Raw genomic sequence first — 18882 nt, 5'->3', positions numbered from 1 at the left:
CATCATGGCTCCGCCAGAGAAAATTTTCCTTATAACGTATGACCTTTCATAATTTGGAGTCCACTTGCCCTTGGGATCAGACTGAGGAAGAATAATTCTTTTCAAGACGAGCTCACCAACTTTGTAATTCTAAGGACGAACTCTTCGATCGAATGCCTTCTTCATCCACTCTTGATACAATTGCCCATGAAAGATAACAACCATTCTTTTCTCTTCGATGAGGTTCAACTGACCAAATCTATTCTGCACCCACTCGGCCTTGTTGAGTTTCACATCTGTCATCAACCTTAAGGAAGGTAATCCAACCTCGACAGGAAAAACTGCCTCCATGTCATATACTAACGAAAATGGAGTTTCCCCAGTCGAGGTATGTACCGAAGCATGATAACCATGTAAGGCTAAAGGTAGCATTTCGTTCCAGTCCTTGTAGGTTACAACCATATTTTGTATTATCTTATTTATGTTCTTATTGGTTGCCTCCATGCCCCATTCATCTTAGGGCGGTAGGGAGAGGAATTATGATGTTGAATCTTGAAACTCTTGAACAACTATGTCATCATCTTGTTGCTGAGATTGGACCCATTGTCTGTTATTATCTTCTCATGGATTCCATAACGAAAAATGATATTCTTCTTGATAAAACGAGAAACCACCTATTTAGTCGCGTTGGCGTAGGAAGCATCTTCCACCCACTTGGTGAAGTAATCGATAGCCACTAAGATGAAACAATGTATGTTTGAAGCAGTGGGCTCAATGCACCCGATCATACGATACCCCATATTGTGAAGGGCCGCAGAGAAGTCAAAACATTCAAAGGCATGAGAGGAACATGCACTTTATCAACATAAATTTGGCACTTGTGATATGATCTGGCATGAATGTGGCAGTCGGTTTCCATGGTCATCTAATAATAACTTGCTCTCAGAATCTTTTTCGCCATGGCATGACCTCTTGAGTGTGTTCCAAATTAACCCTCATGAATCTCCTTAATGATTATGTCTGCTTCGTGTCTATCCACAAATCTGAGCAGGACAGAATCGTGATTCCTTTTATATAACACATCACCACTTAAGAAAAACATAGCAGACAACTTTCTTAGTGTTTTCTTGTCAGGGATAGACGCATCCTCCGGTATTCCTTTTTCTCAAGGTATCTCTTGATATCATAAAACCATGGTTTATCATCCCGCGCTTCATCATTAGTGTAGCAAAAAGTGGGCTCATCCAACCTCATAATGTTGATGGAGGGGGTTTCATTCGCCTATTTAACTTTGAACATGGATGCCATAGTGGCCAGTGCATCCGCTAAATGATTTTCTTCTCTTGGAATATGGTCAAACGTGATCTCCTTAAAGTATGGAATCAATTTCATCACGTGCTCTCGATATTGAATCAGATTCGGATGATGAGTCTCCCAAACTCCATTGATTTGGCTGATAACTAAAGTAGAATCCCCATAGAACTCAAGAAACTGGATTCTCAAATCGATAGTAGCTTCAATCCTATAGATGCAGGCTTCATATTCGGCCATGTTATTTGTGCAGTCAAAATAGATTTTGGCAGTGACAGGAGTATGAAAACCTGTGGGATAAGTAATGACAACTCCCACACCGTTTCCCAAGGCATTTGAAGCACCGTCGAACATGAGCGTCCATCGCGATCCAGGTTCTAGGCCTTCATCTAGATCTGGTCTATTGTAATATTCTTTGAGAAACAAAACATCTTCATCAGGAAACTCAAATTTCATTGCTGGCAATCCTCCACAGGATGATGAGCCAAATAGTCATCAAGTATACTACTCTTGATGGATTTTTGAGTTGTATACTAGATATCGTACTCCGTTAAAATCATCTGCCAACGGGAAACCCTTCCCGTAAGAGTAGGCTTCTCAAAAATATACTCGATCCGGTCCATCTTCAAGATCAACAAAGTAGTGTGGGTCAACATATACTGTCTCATCCGGCGAGCAGCCCACGCTAGAGCGCAACAAGTTTTCTCACGTAGTGAATATTTGATTTCACAATTGGTAAACATTTTGCTCAAGTAGTATATCGCATGCTATTTTCTTCCAGACTCGTAATGTTGGCCTAATGCACACCCCATTGACTCGTCGAGGACAATGAGATACATGATCAGAGGTATTATATCTACTGGAGGCATGAGAACCGGAGGTTCCTTCAAGTACTATTTTATTCTTTCGAACGCTCTTTGACAATTGTTGTTCCACAACATTGCCTTATCTTTTCTTAATATCTTAAACATCGGTTCACATGTGGCTGTTAAATTGGAGATGAATCTAGCAATATAATTTAACCTCCCTAAGAAACCATGCACTTCTGTTTCAGTTCTTGGTTCGGGCCTCTCTTGAATTGCTTTTATCTTTGCAGGATCAACCTCAATTCCTCTTTCACTAATCATAAAGCCAACCAATTTACCGGATCTCACATCGAAAGTACATTTGTTAGGATTCAACCTTAATCTGAACTTCCTCAATCTCTCAAACAATTTCCGCAAGTTGACTAAATGTTCCTCCTCTGTATGAGACTTTGTGATCATATCATCCACATAGCACTCAATCTCCTTATAGATCATGTCATGGAATAGGGTTACCATTGCACGATGGTAAGTTTCCTATGCGTTCTTCAAACCAAAAGGCATGACTTTGTAACAAAAGGTTCCCCAAGGTGTGATAAATGTGGTCTTCTCCATGTCTTCGGGAGCCATTTTAATCTGGTTATAACCGAAGAAACCATCCATGAAAGAGAATACCGAGAACTGCGCAGTGTTGTCGACAAATACATCAATGTGAGGGAGAGGGAAATCATCCTTGGGACCTACTCTGTTCAAACCACGATAATCAACACACATGTGTACCATGTCGTCTTTCTTATGCACAGGAACGATGTTAGCTACCCACGGAGGATAAGAAGTAACTGCCAGAAAACCTGCATCAAATTGCTTTTGCACTTCATCTTTGATCTTTTTGGACATATCTGGATGCGTTCTTCGGAGCTTCTTCTTAACAGGGGGACACTCTTATTTCAAATGTAGCCTATGCACCACAATATCTGTGTCGAGCCCAGGCATGTCTTGATAGGACCAAGCAAATATGTCAACAAATTCTTGCAACAGATCGATCAAACTCACCTTCACAATTTCCTCTAAATAAACCTCTACTCTAACCTCTTTTATATCTTCCTTAGATCCAATATTCATAAGCTCAACGTCTTTTTGATGCAGTTGGATGACCTTTTCTTCTTGCCTCAGCAACCTTGCTAACTCTTCAGGGAGTTCACAATCTTCATCACCTTCTTCTTCAGCTTGGTAGATCAGATTGTCAAAGTCATAACGAGCGATAGCAGAATCGTTGTCAATGGAAACCGAGGTGGACGTGAATCTCCATTAATGATGTTTTTTAGGCATTTAGGAAGTGTGTGGTGAAAAGAAAATATTTCCATTTTTTAAAATAAAAATAAAAACAGAAATACATAGATCAAAGGATTTGAATGCAAAACGTCCTTTATTTCATGATAAAAATTGAAAATGAAACATGGTGGCCCTACATGATTCACTACACCTTGGGCAGAGCGCAAGAATTATTGCATGATAAAAAAACAAAAGAAAATTACTCCTGATTGAGCATGACTTGGATGACATCCTCTACAGTGCAATTGCAAAGCTCTTCACCTGGAACACTTGGTCGAATCCAACTGTTAATGTCGTAATCACTGTCATCATCATCACCGACAACATTGGCTTGACCATTACTGATGAATCCAGCACTTGTAAACTTCACCGGAGTGAGAACAGTTGGAGCCTTGAGAGCTTCAGGGGCTAAACCTTGTCTGGAATGACTGAAACCGAGACCCGACTTATCAAATTTCAGAGGAAGATCTAGCACACGACCCCAACCTTCGGGGTGACCATTCTCAACCACTAATCTAGCGTCCTTCAATGAAAACATAGAAACTGCAGAATTCTCATCCTCTGAACGAGGAGTCTTAATCATCTGAACTGCTTCAAACGCCTGAAAAGGAGTTTCATGTACTTCCCCCTCAATCTCTATATACCGAAAAGATGTCAAGTGACTCACCATGTACTTTTCCTCACCGTAAATAGTAACAATCTTACTGCCAATCGGGAACTTCATTTTCTAGTGCAAGGTGGATGTTACATTGCCTGCCCCATGAATCCATGGGCGTCCTAGCAAATAATAATATGTGGGCTGTATATCCATGACGAAGAATGTCGTACCAAAAACTTGCAGTCCAATTTTAACAGGCATATCCACTTTACCAAAAACAACTCTTTGAGATCCATCGAAAGCCCTGACTATGATGTCACTTGGGCGCAACTCAATTCCTCCATAGTCAATCTTCATTAGAGCAGACTTAGGTAGCACATTTAAGGATGATCCGATATCCACCAACACACAGGATAATGTAGTCCCTTTGCATTCCATAGAAATATGTAGAGCTTTATTATGATTGCGTCCTTTAGGAGGGAGATCAGAGTCTGTGAAACGCAATCCATTGTCAGCTGAAATACTAGCCACAACCCATTCTAACTGGTTAATAGTGATGTTTTACAGCACAAAAGCGGAACTCAACAATTTCATCAGGGGATTTCTATGAGCTTCGGAACACAACAACAAGAAGATTGAAATTTTAGATGGTGTCTGGCTCAAATGATCTATCACTTTTTAGTCACTTTTCCTGATTAATCTCAATAACTCTTCAACTTCTTAAGACGAAGAAGTTCCAGGCACTGCATTTGGAGTATTAACTTGTACAGATTTTGAATTATCATCCACGACTTGTTTACCCTTAGCTTTCTCCAAGGCGTCATCATTATCTTGAGCAAGTTGTGGAGAATATATCTTACCACTTATGGTAATGCTTCCCGTACCGAAAAAATTGTCAACATTCAAACTTGCGTCTTCAATTGGTTTGTATTCGGAAAGCCTCCCTTCTTACGTCACTCCATGATAATAAACATCTGACCCATAATGCCAAGATACAACACTCTCATTGGAGTAAGGAATAGGACCATGCAACGTGATTGTTAAAGGAGTAGGCCTAGCAGGCGTTGGAATATTTGCAAGAGTATACCGAATGAAAATTACTGCCACATCTTTCTCTTCAACTTTCTTATCTTTAACAATTCGATCACACTGTAGGAAACCTTCATCAATCAAACTTTGAATCCCAGCTTTCAAATTAATACAATCCCCTGGATGATTTTGGCATTCACAACAATCTGGAAAACATCCGGGAAAAACACCATTCATGATCAAGTAACTTTTTACACACGGCAATGGAGTAGACAATAGGTTCACATTCATTATCAAATTCAAATTCTCACCATCTTCCATAACATTAACAGTAGGTTCGGCGTGGGTCGGCATCGGGTTTTGGATAACATTAGGTCCATTGTCCGGGGTGAACTGAATGGCCTTAGAATCCAAGAATTCTTGTATTTTGTATTTAAGAGCCCAAAAAGTTTCCACATCATGGCCTATATCGCTAAAATGATATTTGCATTGGGCATTAGGGTTATAACTTGCAGGGAGCCTCTCAAGAGGGGGTGGCATACCCCTCAAATTAACTAATTTCAATTGCAATAAATGTTGAAGCACTTGAGAATAAGACATTGGGAGTGGATCAAATACTTTCTTAATTATGGGTTGTCTTGGCTGATTATAATTCCGAAGAGGAGCAATCTGTTGTTGTTGTTGGTACTACAGTTGTTGTTGTTGAGGAGTTGCGATGACTGGAATGGCCATAACATTCACTTGTTATTGTTGACGTTGATGTTGATGTTGATATTATTGTTGATGTTGTGGTTGGTATGGTTGTATTCATCTACCCCTCTGAGCATAAGCAACGCATGATTCACCCTCCTTCTTCTTAGGGTATCCACTAAACGACTTCTTACCAACTCCGCTTACAAATCTACCAGCATTGGCTGACTGAATCTTTCCCATTTTGAGACCAGCTTCAATCCTCTCTCCATCCATTACCAACTCGAAAAAACGAGTAGAAGTGCTACCCACCATTCTATCATAGTAAGGACCTTGTAAAGTACCCATGAACATGTCAACCAGTTCTCTCTCCATCAATGGAGGTTGACCTCTAGCAGCTAGCTCACGCCACTTCTGAGTATATTCTTTGAATGATTCATTTTGACCCTGAGTCAGACTTTATAATTGGGTCCTATTTGGTTCCATATCAATATTGTATTGGTAGTGCTTCACAAATGCTTCCACTAAATCCCTCAAGTTTCTGATGTATGTTCTCTCCAAATGCATATACCATTCCAAAGATGCCCTAGCTAGGCTATCTTGGAAAAGGTGCATTAGTAGCCTCTTGTCTTAAGAATAAGCATACATCTTATGGTAATAAGCTCTAACATGCATCTTTGGACAAGTTGTACCCGTATACTTGTCAAAGATAGGAACCTTAAATTTAAGTGGAACCCTTACCCCCACTAGTCCCAGGTCAATAATGTCCATTCCTAAAGCATCTTGTCCCTCAACAGCTTTGAATCTTTCCTCCAACTGACAGTATTTTCTATCATCAGCATGAGCATTCAAGTCACTGTTATACATTGAATACATATCATCGTTACGACCTACTTCCATCTCTTGTACTTGAGGGTTTCCCCATAACTCATAATAACTTCCGATCTCTCCATCCTATCCAATCTTAAGTTATACCAAACCAAATCTTTATAAGTAAGCCCTATTAACCTCTTGGACCACTTTAGGGTTTCCTTGTCATCAACAAACGCTCCCTTGCATGGGAGATGGCTTCAGTACCAATGATGCAAATGGCGTTCATATCGACAAAATCAACCATGTCGGGAAACAAAACAATGCCATAGATACTGCAAGCCAACACAGTGTTGAAAACCTTCCAATTCTCTTCTTTAGCCAAAGCAGTCAAAGTTTTCGAAAGAAAACTCAGATGAAAACCAAAGAGCCCTTCTTTTGTCTTGAGATTAGCATTCACCATAGATTTTCCCAAATAAAGGGAAACAACAATACGTTTGGAATCAGGGACCTCCATAGACACATGAAAAGGAACTTGAAGCTTGATGGGAATTCCCATAATACAAGAATACTCTTCCAAGGTTGGTGCCAACTGATAGTCTGGGAAAGTGAAGCATCGCAAGGGAGGATCATAAAACTGCAGCAGAGTATGAAGTGCACTGTATTGATATTTGTTGAAAGGAGCTTTGAGGTACTCTACAATCTTCCCAAAGTCTCTTTTGAAAACTTCCAAATTTCCAGAAGGGGATCTCTCAGCTATCTCGAGAAGGGAGTCCAACTTTACCTCAAGAAACTTATAAGAAACATGTCCACCTCTACCAGTATCCATCTTTAAAGAAGACTCAAATAACGAGAATCAAGAATTAAAAACACATGGAAATACAAAGAGATGTGTTAAGAGAATGAATATAATAATGCTTATGAATGCAAGTATGGTCCCCATATCAATGGATAGCTCATGTGCTTGATAATAACTGAATGCCCCAAGTTCAAAGGTTCGACATAATTCTGAGAAAACCGGGAATGATGAAGGCTTGTTTTGTAACACCCACCCCAAGTCACGGGTAGGTTCTAGTCAGAACAGAACATGCTTCTAAATGGCAACCAGAGTCGATGGTTCTCATGATAACACTTTGTCTAGTGAAAAAGGCATGCAAGACAAAAGTATTCCCACTAGAACCTCATATGGGTGTGGTATATCATGCAAAATATTACGTGTCAGGCGCCACGAGAGTTAACATGACTATCCACTCTAACCTATGTGTCACTGACCTGGGTAGTTTTCCTTTTATCTCATAGTAACATCCCACCCAACCTACAAACAGAAGATCCAGCAACCAGTACAACAGCAATATCCAGAATATGGAAAGCAATAAAATGAAATGAATGCAATAAGAAAGTAAAGAAAAAATAAATAGATACCCAATGAAAAGAAAACAATCAAGAGCTAGGAATGACTTGCTTAGGGGTATCCCCAGCAGAGGTTCCAGTTGTTGCATCTTAAAAAAACACGCACACAAAACAGAGTCACCACCAATGATATTAATCCCCAGACAGGGAAAGGGATCACTGAGTAAACCTACAAAAGGATGAATATAATGGTACCAGAACCAATAGATGGGTAAGGGAGTCGATTACGCAATGGGAAGGTATTAGCACCCCTTACGTTTGTAGTACTCTATACGATCCACTCTTTTTATTCTAATCAAAAGGGTGTGTTTATTCTAAAACTTACCAACTAACAGGGAATTCATGCAAAAGATTGAATTATTTACAAATAAAAAAAAGTTTTTACTATTGCGCTCGCTTAGGTTTTGCAACCCAATGCCTACGTATCAAAAAGAATCAAAGCATCGTAGTTCTTCTAAAAAAAATTATTTGTTGGTGCTTTTTATGGGTAACCACCTTTACTGAAAATTTTCATAAGAAAAGCCAAGCGGAAAAAGAAGTTTGATTGGTTGAGTATTTTTGTTGAAAGAATACATCAAATGACCCACCCAAGGCAGGAGGTATCTGAGTATTTCTCTCTTATTGTTGAAAGAGTTCAAGTAGTATTAGAATGTTTTTGGATTTTGATTAAGAAAAAGGTTTGTGTTTTAAAATGAATGCAAAAGAGAAATTGAAAATCTAAGGGAATTCTATAGAACACCCTAATGTTGGCATGCAGTATTGGTCCTAAAGTCGGGATAAAAGGGAAACATCTGGTTAAGTTAGCATGCAAAGATTGACCCATGATTAAGGATTAAGGGGTCTACCTAATGTTGTCATTCTTGGTTAACAAGCCTAAGGTCTACTTTAGTTCAATCTTAAGCAAGAATGAACCAAATAAATCTTATGGGGAACATGTTATCCACATAAGGGAAAAAGCTAAAGAGGAAGACAACTTCATATCAAGTCAGGGAACAATAAACAACACAACACCATATCAAGTCATGGAAGAATAAACAGAACACCATATCAAGTCATGGAAGAAAAGGTAAAGTAGTCCATATCAAGTAATGGAAGAACATATAAAAGACAAAGTGATCCATATCAAGTCATGGAAGAAAAGAAGAGCAATACCATATCAAGTCATGGAAGAACAGATAAAAGAGAAATAACCCATATCAAGTCATGGAAGAAAAGACGAAAGAAGAGTAATAGCCAAATTGATCCATATCAAGTCATGGAAGAAAAGTAATAGCAATCCATATCAAGTCATGGAAGAAAAGTAATAGCAATCCATATCAAGTCATGGAAGAAACGTAATAGCAATCCATATCAAGTCATGGAAGAAAAATTGAAACAATACATCTCAAGTCATGGAATAGAAGATGAAGGAAAAACAAGCAGGCAAGAGATAAAGGTGAATTCTAAAGTCTAAACATGCTTTAAGACAACGCAAACCATCACCAAAAGGACACATGTTAACAAATAGCAACTACTCATTCAAACTAGTCATGAAAGAGGGAGACAACGCTCAAACAAGTTGTGAATACAACTAAAGCAAGCAATAAGTTGTCAACCAAAATGGGCAGCAACATCATATCAAGATAAGCATAAGGACATGTTTTGTAGATTCTAAAGGTCATGCATATATGGTTTAAGCATCAAAGGGTTGAAAGAAAGCACACAAATAGGCATACTAGCAAGCAATAATCCTAATGTGTCAAGTATTCAAACAAACATGGCATGAGAAGAGTGAAGTGGAGGAAAATAGATGAGTAGTCATACAAGTTAGTATAAATCATAATAAGGACATATCATCATTACTTAATCATACTTGATAAAGATTCTCAAGCAAAGAAAACAAGGAAAGGAAACCATATAACCATAAATGGACATAAGTCCTCATGCAATGCTAATAAGTAAAACAAGTAAAGAGAATGGATTTGTGGAAGAAGTAAGAGAAAAACATAGACATGTTGTTCAATTAACAGAAATCTCACGATCAGGAAGAAATTCAAACAAGCATTGAAATCATGGTACAAGCATCAAAGTACATAAGCATCATTCAAAGTTGTAAAGGGAAATGAACATAAGTGCGAGCTATTAAACATAGAAAAGTACATAAAATGAATGAGATCATGAGCATATACATGGCGTCAATATACATAAGAAACTCAAGACATCACAAAGGCATCATATCAAAGCACACTCAAAGATTGAGACATGTGATGATCAAAATCAAAACCCTAATCATGCTCCTAAAAGCAAATGAACTTCAAGAAATCATAGATGAAGTAAAAAATTAAGGAAGAATGGTGTAAAACCACATAAGTCAGAAGTATATGACATATTAAACTCCACATACAAGTCACTCAAACATCATGAATGAATTACACATGTTATGTTCAAAGATGGGCTAAAAGATGGCCAAACAAATCACACAAGTTCAAACAAGCTTAAACAAGTAGTAAACATACAATGAAACATACACATGACATCAAGGGATGTATGTCTTGCGAAATAAGTTAACTAAAGATGAGGTTCAAGAACAACAAGGGAAATCATCCAAACTTCATACACAAAGCAAAGTCAAGTAACTTGGTACACAAGTTAAGATATCATCCTAGAAAAGGAATCATTTACCCATATTAAATCAGATAAACAAAAGTCAAAAGAGGGGTACTTATAAACCATGGGACAATAACAAAGTCTTATTCAAAGCATCAAACCCAACCTCTAAACTTCAAGAGGTATCAAGATCTTAAAGTTCAAATGTAACTAGCTAGTCAAAAGATGGATATCATCCAAATAAGGAGTCCTTTGTCCAATCAAAATAAATGAGCAATGTAAAATGAAGTTGATACACAAAGAGATGAAATGAGAACAACATCACACAACTCAAATATGAATCCCAAGCTCCTAGGAGCTTCACCATCCACTAAACTCAAAACTAGGTCAAGAAAAGAATGGTGTAGCTCTTAATGTGTCATCATGATGAAATGACTATGGAATACCATTCAAAGAATCACAAGAGCAAGGTATAAGGGTACCAAATACTAAGTAAGTTAGAAACACAAACAAGAGGAATCAAATACAATTATACCCCTAGTACTCAAGTTGGAATGCACAAGACATAATCTAAACTATGATCTCCAAAGCAAGTAAAAGATATTCAAGACAATCAAGCAAAGAAGCATCAAATGGAGATACCTAAAATGGTTCACATGAGTGAATTTATGAATCCTAAATGATGATGATGAGGCCAAGAAAGAACGGGAAAAAGATCTGTAATGGTTGCACAAGTGCCTTCCAAAATAATCAACTAGATGCAAAATGTATCACAAAGAAACAAGCATGCTTGGATAATTTAATAAAAATATTTAGGAGCATAGAAAAATTATGAAAAATTATGCATAGAAATATGAGGTCATAAACTAAAATTTCCCAAAGGTATACTCAAAATCATGTGTAAAAGATGTTCAAACAAATCCATCATTCAAACAATGTACCACTAGTTAATCATACCAAGCTATCTTCAAAAATAAGTTCAAAAACAAACCATAATTAATAATCCAAACATCAAATAAAAACTTAAATGACCTATATTCATGTGCCTACATGTGTACAAAAGATTGGATCAAAATTAAAAAAAGAAAACCAAGAATTAAACCCTAAAGTTTAAAACTGGGTTAATTAGAGTCATTTAATTATAAAAATTAAAATTAAAATTAAAATAAATCAAAAATAAAAATAAAAATATGGAAAATTTAATAACAAGCCATATATTAATCATGAATTATTTGGGGATTTTTATATAAAATGAGGTAATTAAAATAGAAACAAAAGAAACAATAATTAAATAATAAGAGAAGATGGAATGGGGGTGTATACTAGTAAAGTGGAGAAAGGTGATTTAGTTAGTCAGAGAATGGGCCAAGAAAAAAGGGGGTGGGAAATATAAAAGCAACACGACATGATCCATGAAGTAAATCAGAAAATAAAAAGGAAAATAAAATGGCATGTCACGCTTTCATGTGGAACATGGCATCAATTGATCACTCTTCATTTTAAACACAAAAGGACAAAAAAATAACACAACCAATCACACGCTACCAACACTCCGTTTTCAATCTCGGCCATGCACAAAAATGAGGTCACGAACCCTAAACCCGATCCTAACATGCTCATTTCTACCTCAAATAACTTTCTCATTTCTCCACCAAATTAAGTGAAATTTGAATCAAAATTAAAGTACGCAATTAGTAGAACAACATGACATCTTTAGATTTTAAAAAAGAACAAAGGAACATGGAGAAACAAGGGAAAGAACACACGAGTCCAAACATATTTAAGCAAAATCATTTCGAAGCTGTAAATAAAAATGTGAGCCTAGCTCCATGATCTACTCAAGAGTAGATCTTCCAGATGCATATGCATGATCCTAAACATAGTGAATGACTATGTATGAAGAAGAAAAAAGTATGAAAACTTACCTAGTGGAGGATGTCCATTGCACCTTGAATTCTTGGAGAAAGAAGATGAACAAGACCAGTAGGAAGATGATGAGAAGTGGTGAACCAGATAAAAACCCTCATGCAGCTTCAACAATGGAGGAAAAAATAGAGAAAATGAATAATGTTCAGATTGGTTATCCTTTTGTTTCGCCTCCAACCTCTCCTCTCCTCTAGGTTTAGAGAAGGAATGAAACTTTTATATGAGCCCTAAGTGAGGGCAGAAGGGTCATCAAACTTAGGCAAAATTGTAATTCCAAGTTGGGATAGAATGAGAGTGAGAGAGCGTGAGGCAATGTACCCTGCGTTTTTTGTGGCAATGATGTGAGTTCTGTGTCATTTTGAGGAGTTGAAATGGAGTGGAAAAGCTCAGAACTTGTGTGACTTGGAGGCAGTGGAGAGAGAAGGAAGGGAAAAAGAGAATATTTTGTTTTTTTTTCCCAAATGGCTCATGGTGTGCATGCATGGAAAAGGTGGGTTTCTTGGTCATAAGAGGCAAGGCAGGAGGTGTGGTACACGAGTGAAAGAGCCATGTTGCGGGAAAATGGCAAAACAATGCTCAAAATGAATGGTGCTTGTGATATTTAGAAATAAGAATCAACCATGTTCAATCCAATATAACTCCATGGTTTCTTGGCCAAATGGAATAAACTAGGGCTTTTTGGAAAGAGGGAAAGGAGAAGAACAAGTTTCATGTTGGAGGAAAATTAAAACAATGCCTTGAAACCCCCTTAAAATGGCCACGAAAACAACTGCTTGAAATTGAATACATTTATGCAAATTATAGGTCACTTGATAATCTTGAGCTCCCAACTTCTCATCTTAATAACTTGTTCATTAAGCTACTAAATGAGAAAAATCTTGAGGCCAAAATGGAGAGGGGAATGTCATCTACAATACTCATGTTGAGGTCAAATTAAAATGAAACTGTAATGTAGGTGAAAAATAACCATGAAGTTAGGTGCTTGAAATGACCAAACACTTAGCAAAATTTTACTAAGTATAAAACCAAATTACCAACTTAAGGTCATGACTTTAGAAGATGATATCTTGAGTTGTAGCCAACCAAATGAGGAGTTCTTAAAACCATTAGAGAGAGGAAACTTGGCACTACAATTTTCATGTTGAAAATATCTTGAAACGGAGCTTGGATCTGTGTGAAGTATGGTCATGAAGTTGACTGAAATCGTATGTGAACTTGCCCGTAAATAGTAACTTCTTTGGAAACCCTAATTTCCTAATTTGGAAACTTTCCATAATTCTTGATTTTTGATGAATCTCTTGACTTTTATTGATCAAATTTCAACCATAGACCATATTTGACATGTGGAATACAATTTTGACCAAAAAAATCAAGAGTTGACTTTTTAAACTACTCAGTTGACTTCTTCCATTGAATCAAACCATTGATCATCTGAGCAATTGAAATTCTTCTGAATAGTATTGATGGCCAATCTTCTAAACATAGACACTTAGGGACACATAGAATACCATGGAATCAATTATTGCTCAAAAAAATCAAAAATAAACAAATTTTATTACAAACCCTAATTTCAATCCAAAAAGAAATTAGATGAGTGCACATCTTCAAAACCTTAATTCTCCTATGAAAAATGGAGAAACTTGAGATAAAAAGATGTATTGTATAATGAAAAGATGAAGATGAATAAAAAAAAATTGTCCATGGGTATTTCACACACTGAGGTAATCACCAGTCTTAGCTCATGGACCAAAGTATAAGAGAGTGTGATCAACTTCCATTCTCTAGCAATTTTCAATCAACTGAAGAAGTAATGGGCCATATGAGATGTCTTAGGGAATAAGAAACCCCTTGTATCTTGATTAATCATGAAGTTGAGGATGTCTCAACTTCCTTTCACTAATAGACACCTCTCTCTCTTCCAAAGCTTGAAGAAGGCCAAAAGAGAGATACCTTGATCCCATAACCAGAGAACCAATGATATGTATGAATGTATATGATGATAAAACATAAGCCAATTAGTGTTAAAATTAAGAGGTTAAATTTTATGGTACAGCACACGTCTCAACATTCAAGTGGAAAATGTCAATCATTTCTTAACATATTGTAGAAGTATAGTGGTTTTCATCACTACAAGAATAGACTAATATCCAATCTTTTCAAAAAAGGCTCTTAAAGGAAAATGTACAAAGGATTAAAAAGAAGTTTGATGAGGTTTTTCTTTTTTAGAAGTTTGAAAAAAAGTTTGAGTATGCTTAATTTTTTTAGCATTTATTGAGAAAAAGATTTTTTGGATCGCTTGACAAAGTTAAGGTTTATTAATAAAAGATGTGAAGTTTGAAAACAAGAGGTTTTGAAATAGGGACAAATTTTGAAAACTGAAGAAATGGGAATTAGATGAAGAGAATATCCTAAAGCATAAAGTAAATGACATGAAATAAAAGGTCTCATTATAAGGTAACCCAAGAGAAATCCTATGTGTATGCAAGTGTACTAACCATAAGATGGAGAAAGCATTTGACATTGGTCAAAACAAGCATTCACTTCCCTTTAGATTAAGCCACAAGATTAAAAAAGAACATAAGCATATGAATATCAAAAGATCCATATGAACAACAAAGCCACAAAGAAACACCCAAGTCTTGAATTGAAGATCAAAAGGTCCAGAGGGATCACAAAGTATCAGACATACTCCAAGCAAGGGAAACACTAAGTCCTAAGGTCCAAAGTCTAAAATACTCCTCAAACAAGGGATAGTAACACAAAGTCCATAAGATCAGATTAAACCTTTTTAGGGTCTTAGCCATTTTATCATGTTTTTTGTTCTTTTGAAATAAGAAAGAAATAAAAGCATAAAGTAAAAGGCAAGAATGCAAATAACATGAAAGTTGGGGTCATGACTTGAAATTCTAGGCCAGACATTAGGTCCACCAGGTCTTGGGCCTACTTTTGTTCACACATGGGCATCTTGGAAAATTCTAAAATTTATAGACTTAAAGGCAAAATTGATGTTTGACCCTTGAAGCAAAGTTATAGAGGGGTTCAAATGTGACATTTGGCTCAAAGTATATTCCAAAGATGTTGAGAAATGGGAGAATTATGGTGTTTGGACCAAGTGACATGCCATACTTGATTTTAGGTCAACCAAACATGTGCCAACTTATGATATCTTTCCACTTCTTGCATCCAAAGGCCTAATGATGAACACTTGAATACCAAATGAAGGAAACTTGATTGTCCCTTTAATATACCTTGATAGTTTCTTATAAATTGGATGGAGATGGCATGGAAATAAACACATGAACCATACTTGAATCAACTTAGAAATTAGGAACCAAGCTTGAACTTTACTTGATCAAATGATGTTGAATGAAGATTGACATTAATGTGACCTAAGATTATAGGTCATGCATTGAAGTAAAATCTATTGAGGACCACTTGTTGACCAAATTTTGACCTTAGGAATCAAAACCCTAATTTAGAAACCAAACTTGATCTTTTGATTGCAAGTCCTTACCTTGTACAATAAGAAAAAGGAAACAACACATATTTTTGTATTTTGAATAAGGTTTGCAAAGTTAGAATGCAAGCAAGCAAAAAGGTAAAAAGAAAACACAAAGGGTGCATGATGATCTCCCACAAAGGTGTCATACCCTAACTTTTATCCCTAAGATTCCACCTATCATGTCATTTACATTCATGTTATTTGCATTCTTTCCTTAATTTATGCTTTTATTGCTTTCTTATTTCAAAAGAACAAAAAACATGATAAAATGGCTAAGACCCTAAAAAGCTTTAATCTGATCTTATGGACTTTGTGTTATTATCCCTTGCTTGAGGAGTATTTTGGACTTTGGACCTTAGGACTTATTGATTTACCTTGCTTGGATCATGTTTGATACTTTGTGATTCATTTGAGACTTTGTGATCCCTCTGGACCCTTTGATCTTCCATTTAAGACTTGGATGTTTCTTTGTGGCTTTGTTGTTCATCTGTATCTTTTGATACTCATCTGCTTATATGCTTTTTCATCTTGTGGCTTAATCCAAAGGGAAAGGAATGCTTACTTTGACCAATGTCAAATGCTTGCTCCATCTTATGGTTAGTACACTTGCACACACAAAGGCTTTTTCTTGGGCTACCTTACAATGATACCTTTTATTTCATGTCATTTACTTTATGCTTTAGGATATATTCTTCATCTCCTTCCCATTTATTCAATTTTTGAAACTTCTCCCGATTTCAAAACCTCTTGTTTTCAAACTTCACGTCTTTTCTTAATAAACCTTGACTTCGTCAAGTGATCCAAAAAATGCTAAAACAATTAAGCATACTCAAACTTTTTTTTGAAATTTCTAAAAAGTGAAACCTCATCAAACTTCACGTCTTTGTGCATTTTCCTTTAAGAGTCTTTTTTTAAAAATATTGGATATTACTTTATTTTTGTAGTGATGCAAACCACTATTCTTCTACAAAATGTTAAAAAATGATTGACATTTTCCACTTGAATGATGAGACATGCTTGTGAGAAAGTCCAAGTAAAAGTTATCCATACCAAGATAATGAAAATGCTCATTTCTTCATACTTATAGGTAGTAAGTTTATTTTTCCACTAGAATACGACAAAATGTATTTTTGAATTAAAATTAATCAACAAATAACCCAACTTTTTTATAAACACAGATTTGCAAGTGGTTCCTATGGAGTACCATAGATGTGTGGGGTGTTAATATCTTTCCCTTGCATAACCAACCCTTATATCCAGATTTCTCTTTTGTTTTACCTTTTGTGGGTTTTTTCGACCTTTTTCCCATTTCCTTTGGAAACAATAAAGTTTAGTGGCGACTCTTGATTTTATGAGTTAAGTTAATCAATAGCTTAATCTCAAAATTTTCCTGCCACGACAGGTGGAGACTCTGCTTGGGACCCTAAGCTTTAAGTGGGTTAAGCCTAGCTTGTTTATTTGTGTTTATGTTATTTCTTTGTTAGGTAGGCATGAGAACCCCACTCAAATGAGACCCCTTTAGAGGTATTATTGTCTTACGAGTAGTCGTAATGGCGTTATTATTTTCGATCTGGGTGTCTAAGATTCTAAAAGACCTCAGCACACTTTAACCCCTCTTGGCCTTTTAGGATGTAGTGTAGTGACCTTTCCGGTGTAAGCCTGGTCTGGTTGATACACGATACTACACTCAAACGAGGCTCTCTTGAGAATATTATTGGTCTACAAGCAATTCATTAAACCGGTAATATCTGAAAGATGAATTTATGACTCTAGGAATGTTTTTAGAACTTGATTATTGTTTGAGACATCCAAAGATATAGGACATACCTTGCGGGATGGTTGTCACCCTGTCCATCTGACTCCATGCTCGTGATGATTGAACCTTTTACCCCCCCCCCCCCCTCATGTTTATGATTGTGGCATAATCATGCATTCATGAACATCTCTCTCTTACCTGGTTTTCAAGGAACTTATGAACTTTATTTGCAAACATCGCAGGTAATTTGAGTATGTACTCTGGGAGGAGAAACACTCATCAGTTCCGTTTCAAAAATCCTGAGTTGAAAGAGTTAAGGAAGCTAGGATCTTTGGTGGGTTTTCCTTCTGATTTCAAAGACCGGTATGGAAGACTTCTGACTGTGTTGAATACTGATGTAGAAGACGTAGTTCTAAACACCTTGGTCCAGTTCTATGATTCAATGTATAGGGGCTTCGCTTTCTCTGATTATCAGTTTGCACCTAATTTGGAGGAGTATTCCTATTACATAGGCTTGCCTGTATCAGATCAGAAACCGTTCAATGGTTTATATGAGATTCATAAGTCTCGTGTCATTGGAGAGGCTATGCATTTGAGAAAAGGGGAGATCGATGCTAATCTTGTGACTAAAGGAGGTATTCTTCGTCTACCTGCTAAGTTCTTGATGGAGAAGGATGCTACTCTTTCTAGTGTTGGGAGTATGGTTACTTTCGAAGATGCTCTCGCTTTTGTTATCTATGGCATAATCTTGTTCCCTAATGTTGACAACTTTGTGGACACCAATGCTATCAGTATCTTTCTGATTCGGAATCCACTTCCTAGTTTGCTTGCAGATACCTACTATTTTATCCATCATAGGACGGAGAAGAATGGAGTAATTGTTATGTGTTGTGCACCTTTACTGTACAAGTGGTTTATTTCTCACTTGTCGTAGTCCAGCTTATTCAAGGATAACAAGAAGTGTTTGAGGTGGTCTTAGAGGATCATGTCTTTCACCAATGCATATTTGACTTGGTATTCTAGAGTTGATGATGACGTAAATATTATTGACAGTTGTGGTGAATTCCCTAATGTACCTCTTCTTGGTACAAAAGAAGGTATCAACTACAATCTGATTTAGGCTCGACATCAACTTGGGTATGATATGAAG

At 36.7% G+C, this 18882-nt stretch overlaps 2 protein-coding genes across 2 annotated transcripts; one reads left to right on the top strand and one right to left on the bottom strand.

Annotated features, from left to right (window-relative positions):
* Nucleotides 1-1260: 1260 nt before the first annotated feature.
* Nucleotides 1261-1746, bottom strand: LOC127137359 (uncharacterized). Its single transcript, XM_051063828.1, has one exon. It carries the CDS (start codon nucleotides 1744-1746, stop codon nucleotides 1261-1263), a length of 486 nt encoding a protein of 161 aa, XP_050919785.1.
* A 16239-nt stretch (nucleotides 1747-17985) lies between these two features.
* On the top strand, nucleotides 17986-18666 carry LOC127137358 (uncharacterized). Its single transcript, XM_051063827.1, has one exon. The coding sequence runs from the start codon at nucleotides 17986-17988 to the stop codon at nucleotides 18664-18666; it is 681 nt and encodes a 226-aa protein (XP_050919784.1).
* The last annotated feature ends 216 nt before the right edge of the window (nucleotides 18667-18882 follow it).

Source organism: Lathyrus oleraceus, chromosome 4 (assembly GCF_024323335.1).
Source record: "Lathyrus oleraceus cultivar Zhongwan6 chromosome 4, CAAS_Psat_ZW6_1.0, whole genome shotgun sequence".
Lineage (NCBI taxonomy): Eukaryota > Viridiplantae > Streptophyta > Magnoliopsida > Fabales > Fabaceae > Lathyrus > Lathyrus oleraceus.
This window is presented reverse-complemented; position numbering and strand designations above follow the sequence as displayed.

Coding starts and splice junctions, on each gene's coding strand:
- LOC127137358 (XM_051063827.1), top strand. CDS start 17,986: ATGTACTCTGGGAGGAGAAACACTCATCAGTTCCGTTTCAAAAATCCT.
- LOC127137359 (XM_051063828.1), bottom strand. CDS start 1,746: ATGAAATTTGAGTTTCCTGATGAAGATGTTTTGTTTCTCAAAGAATAT.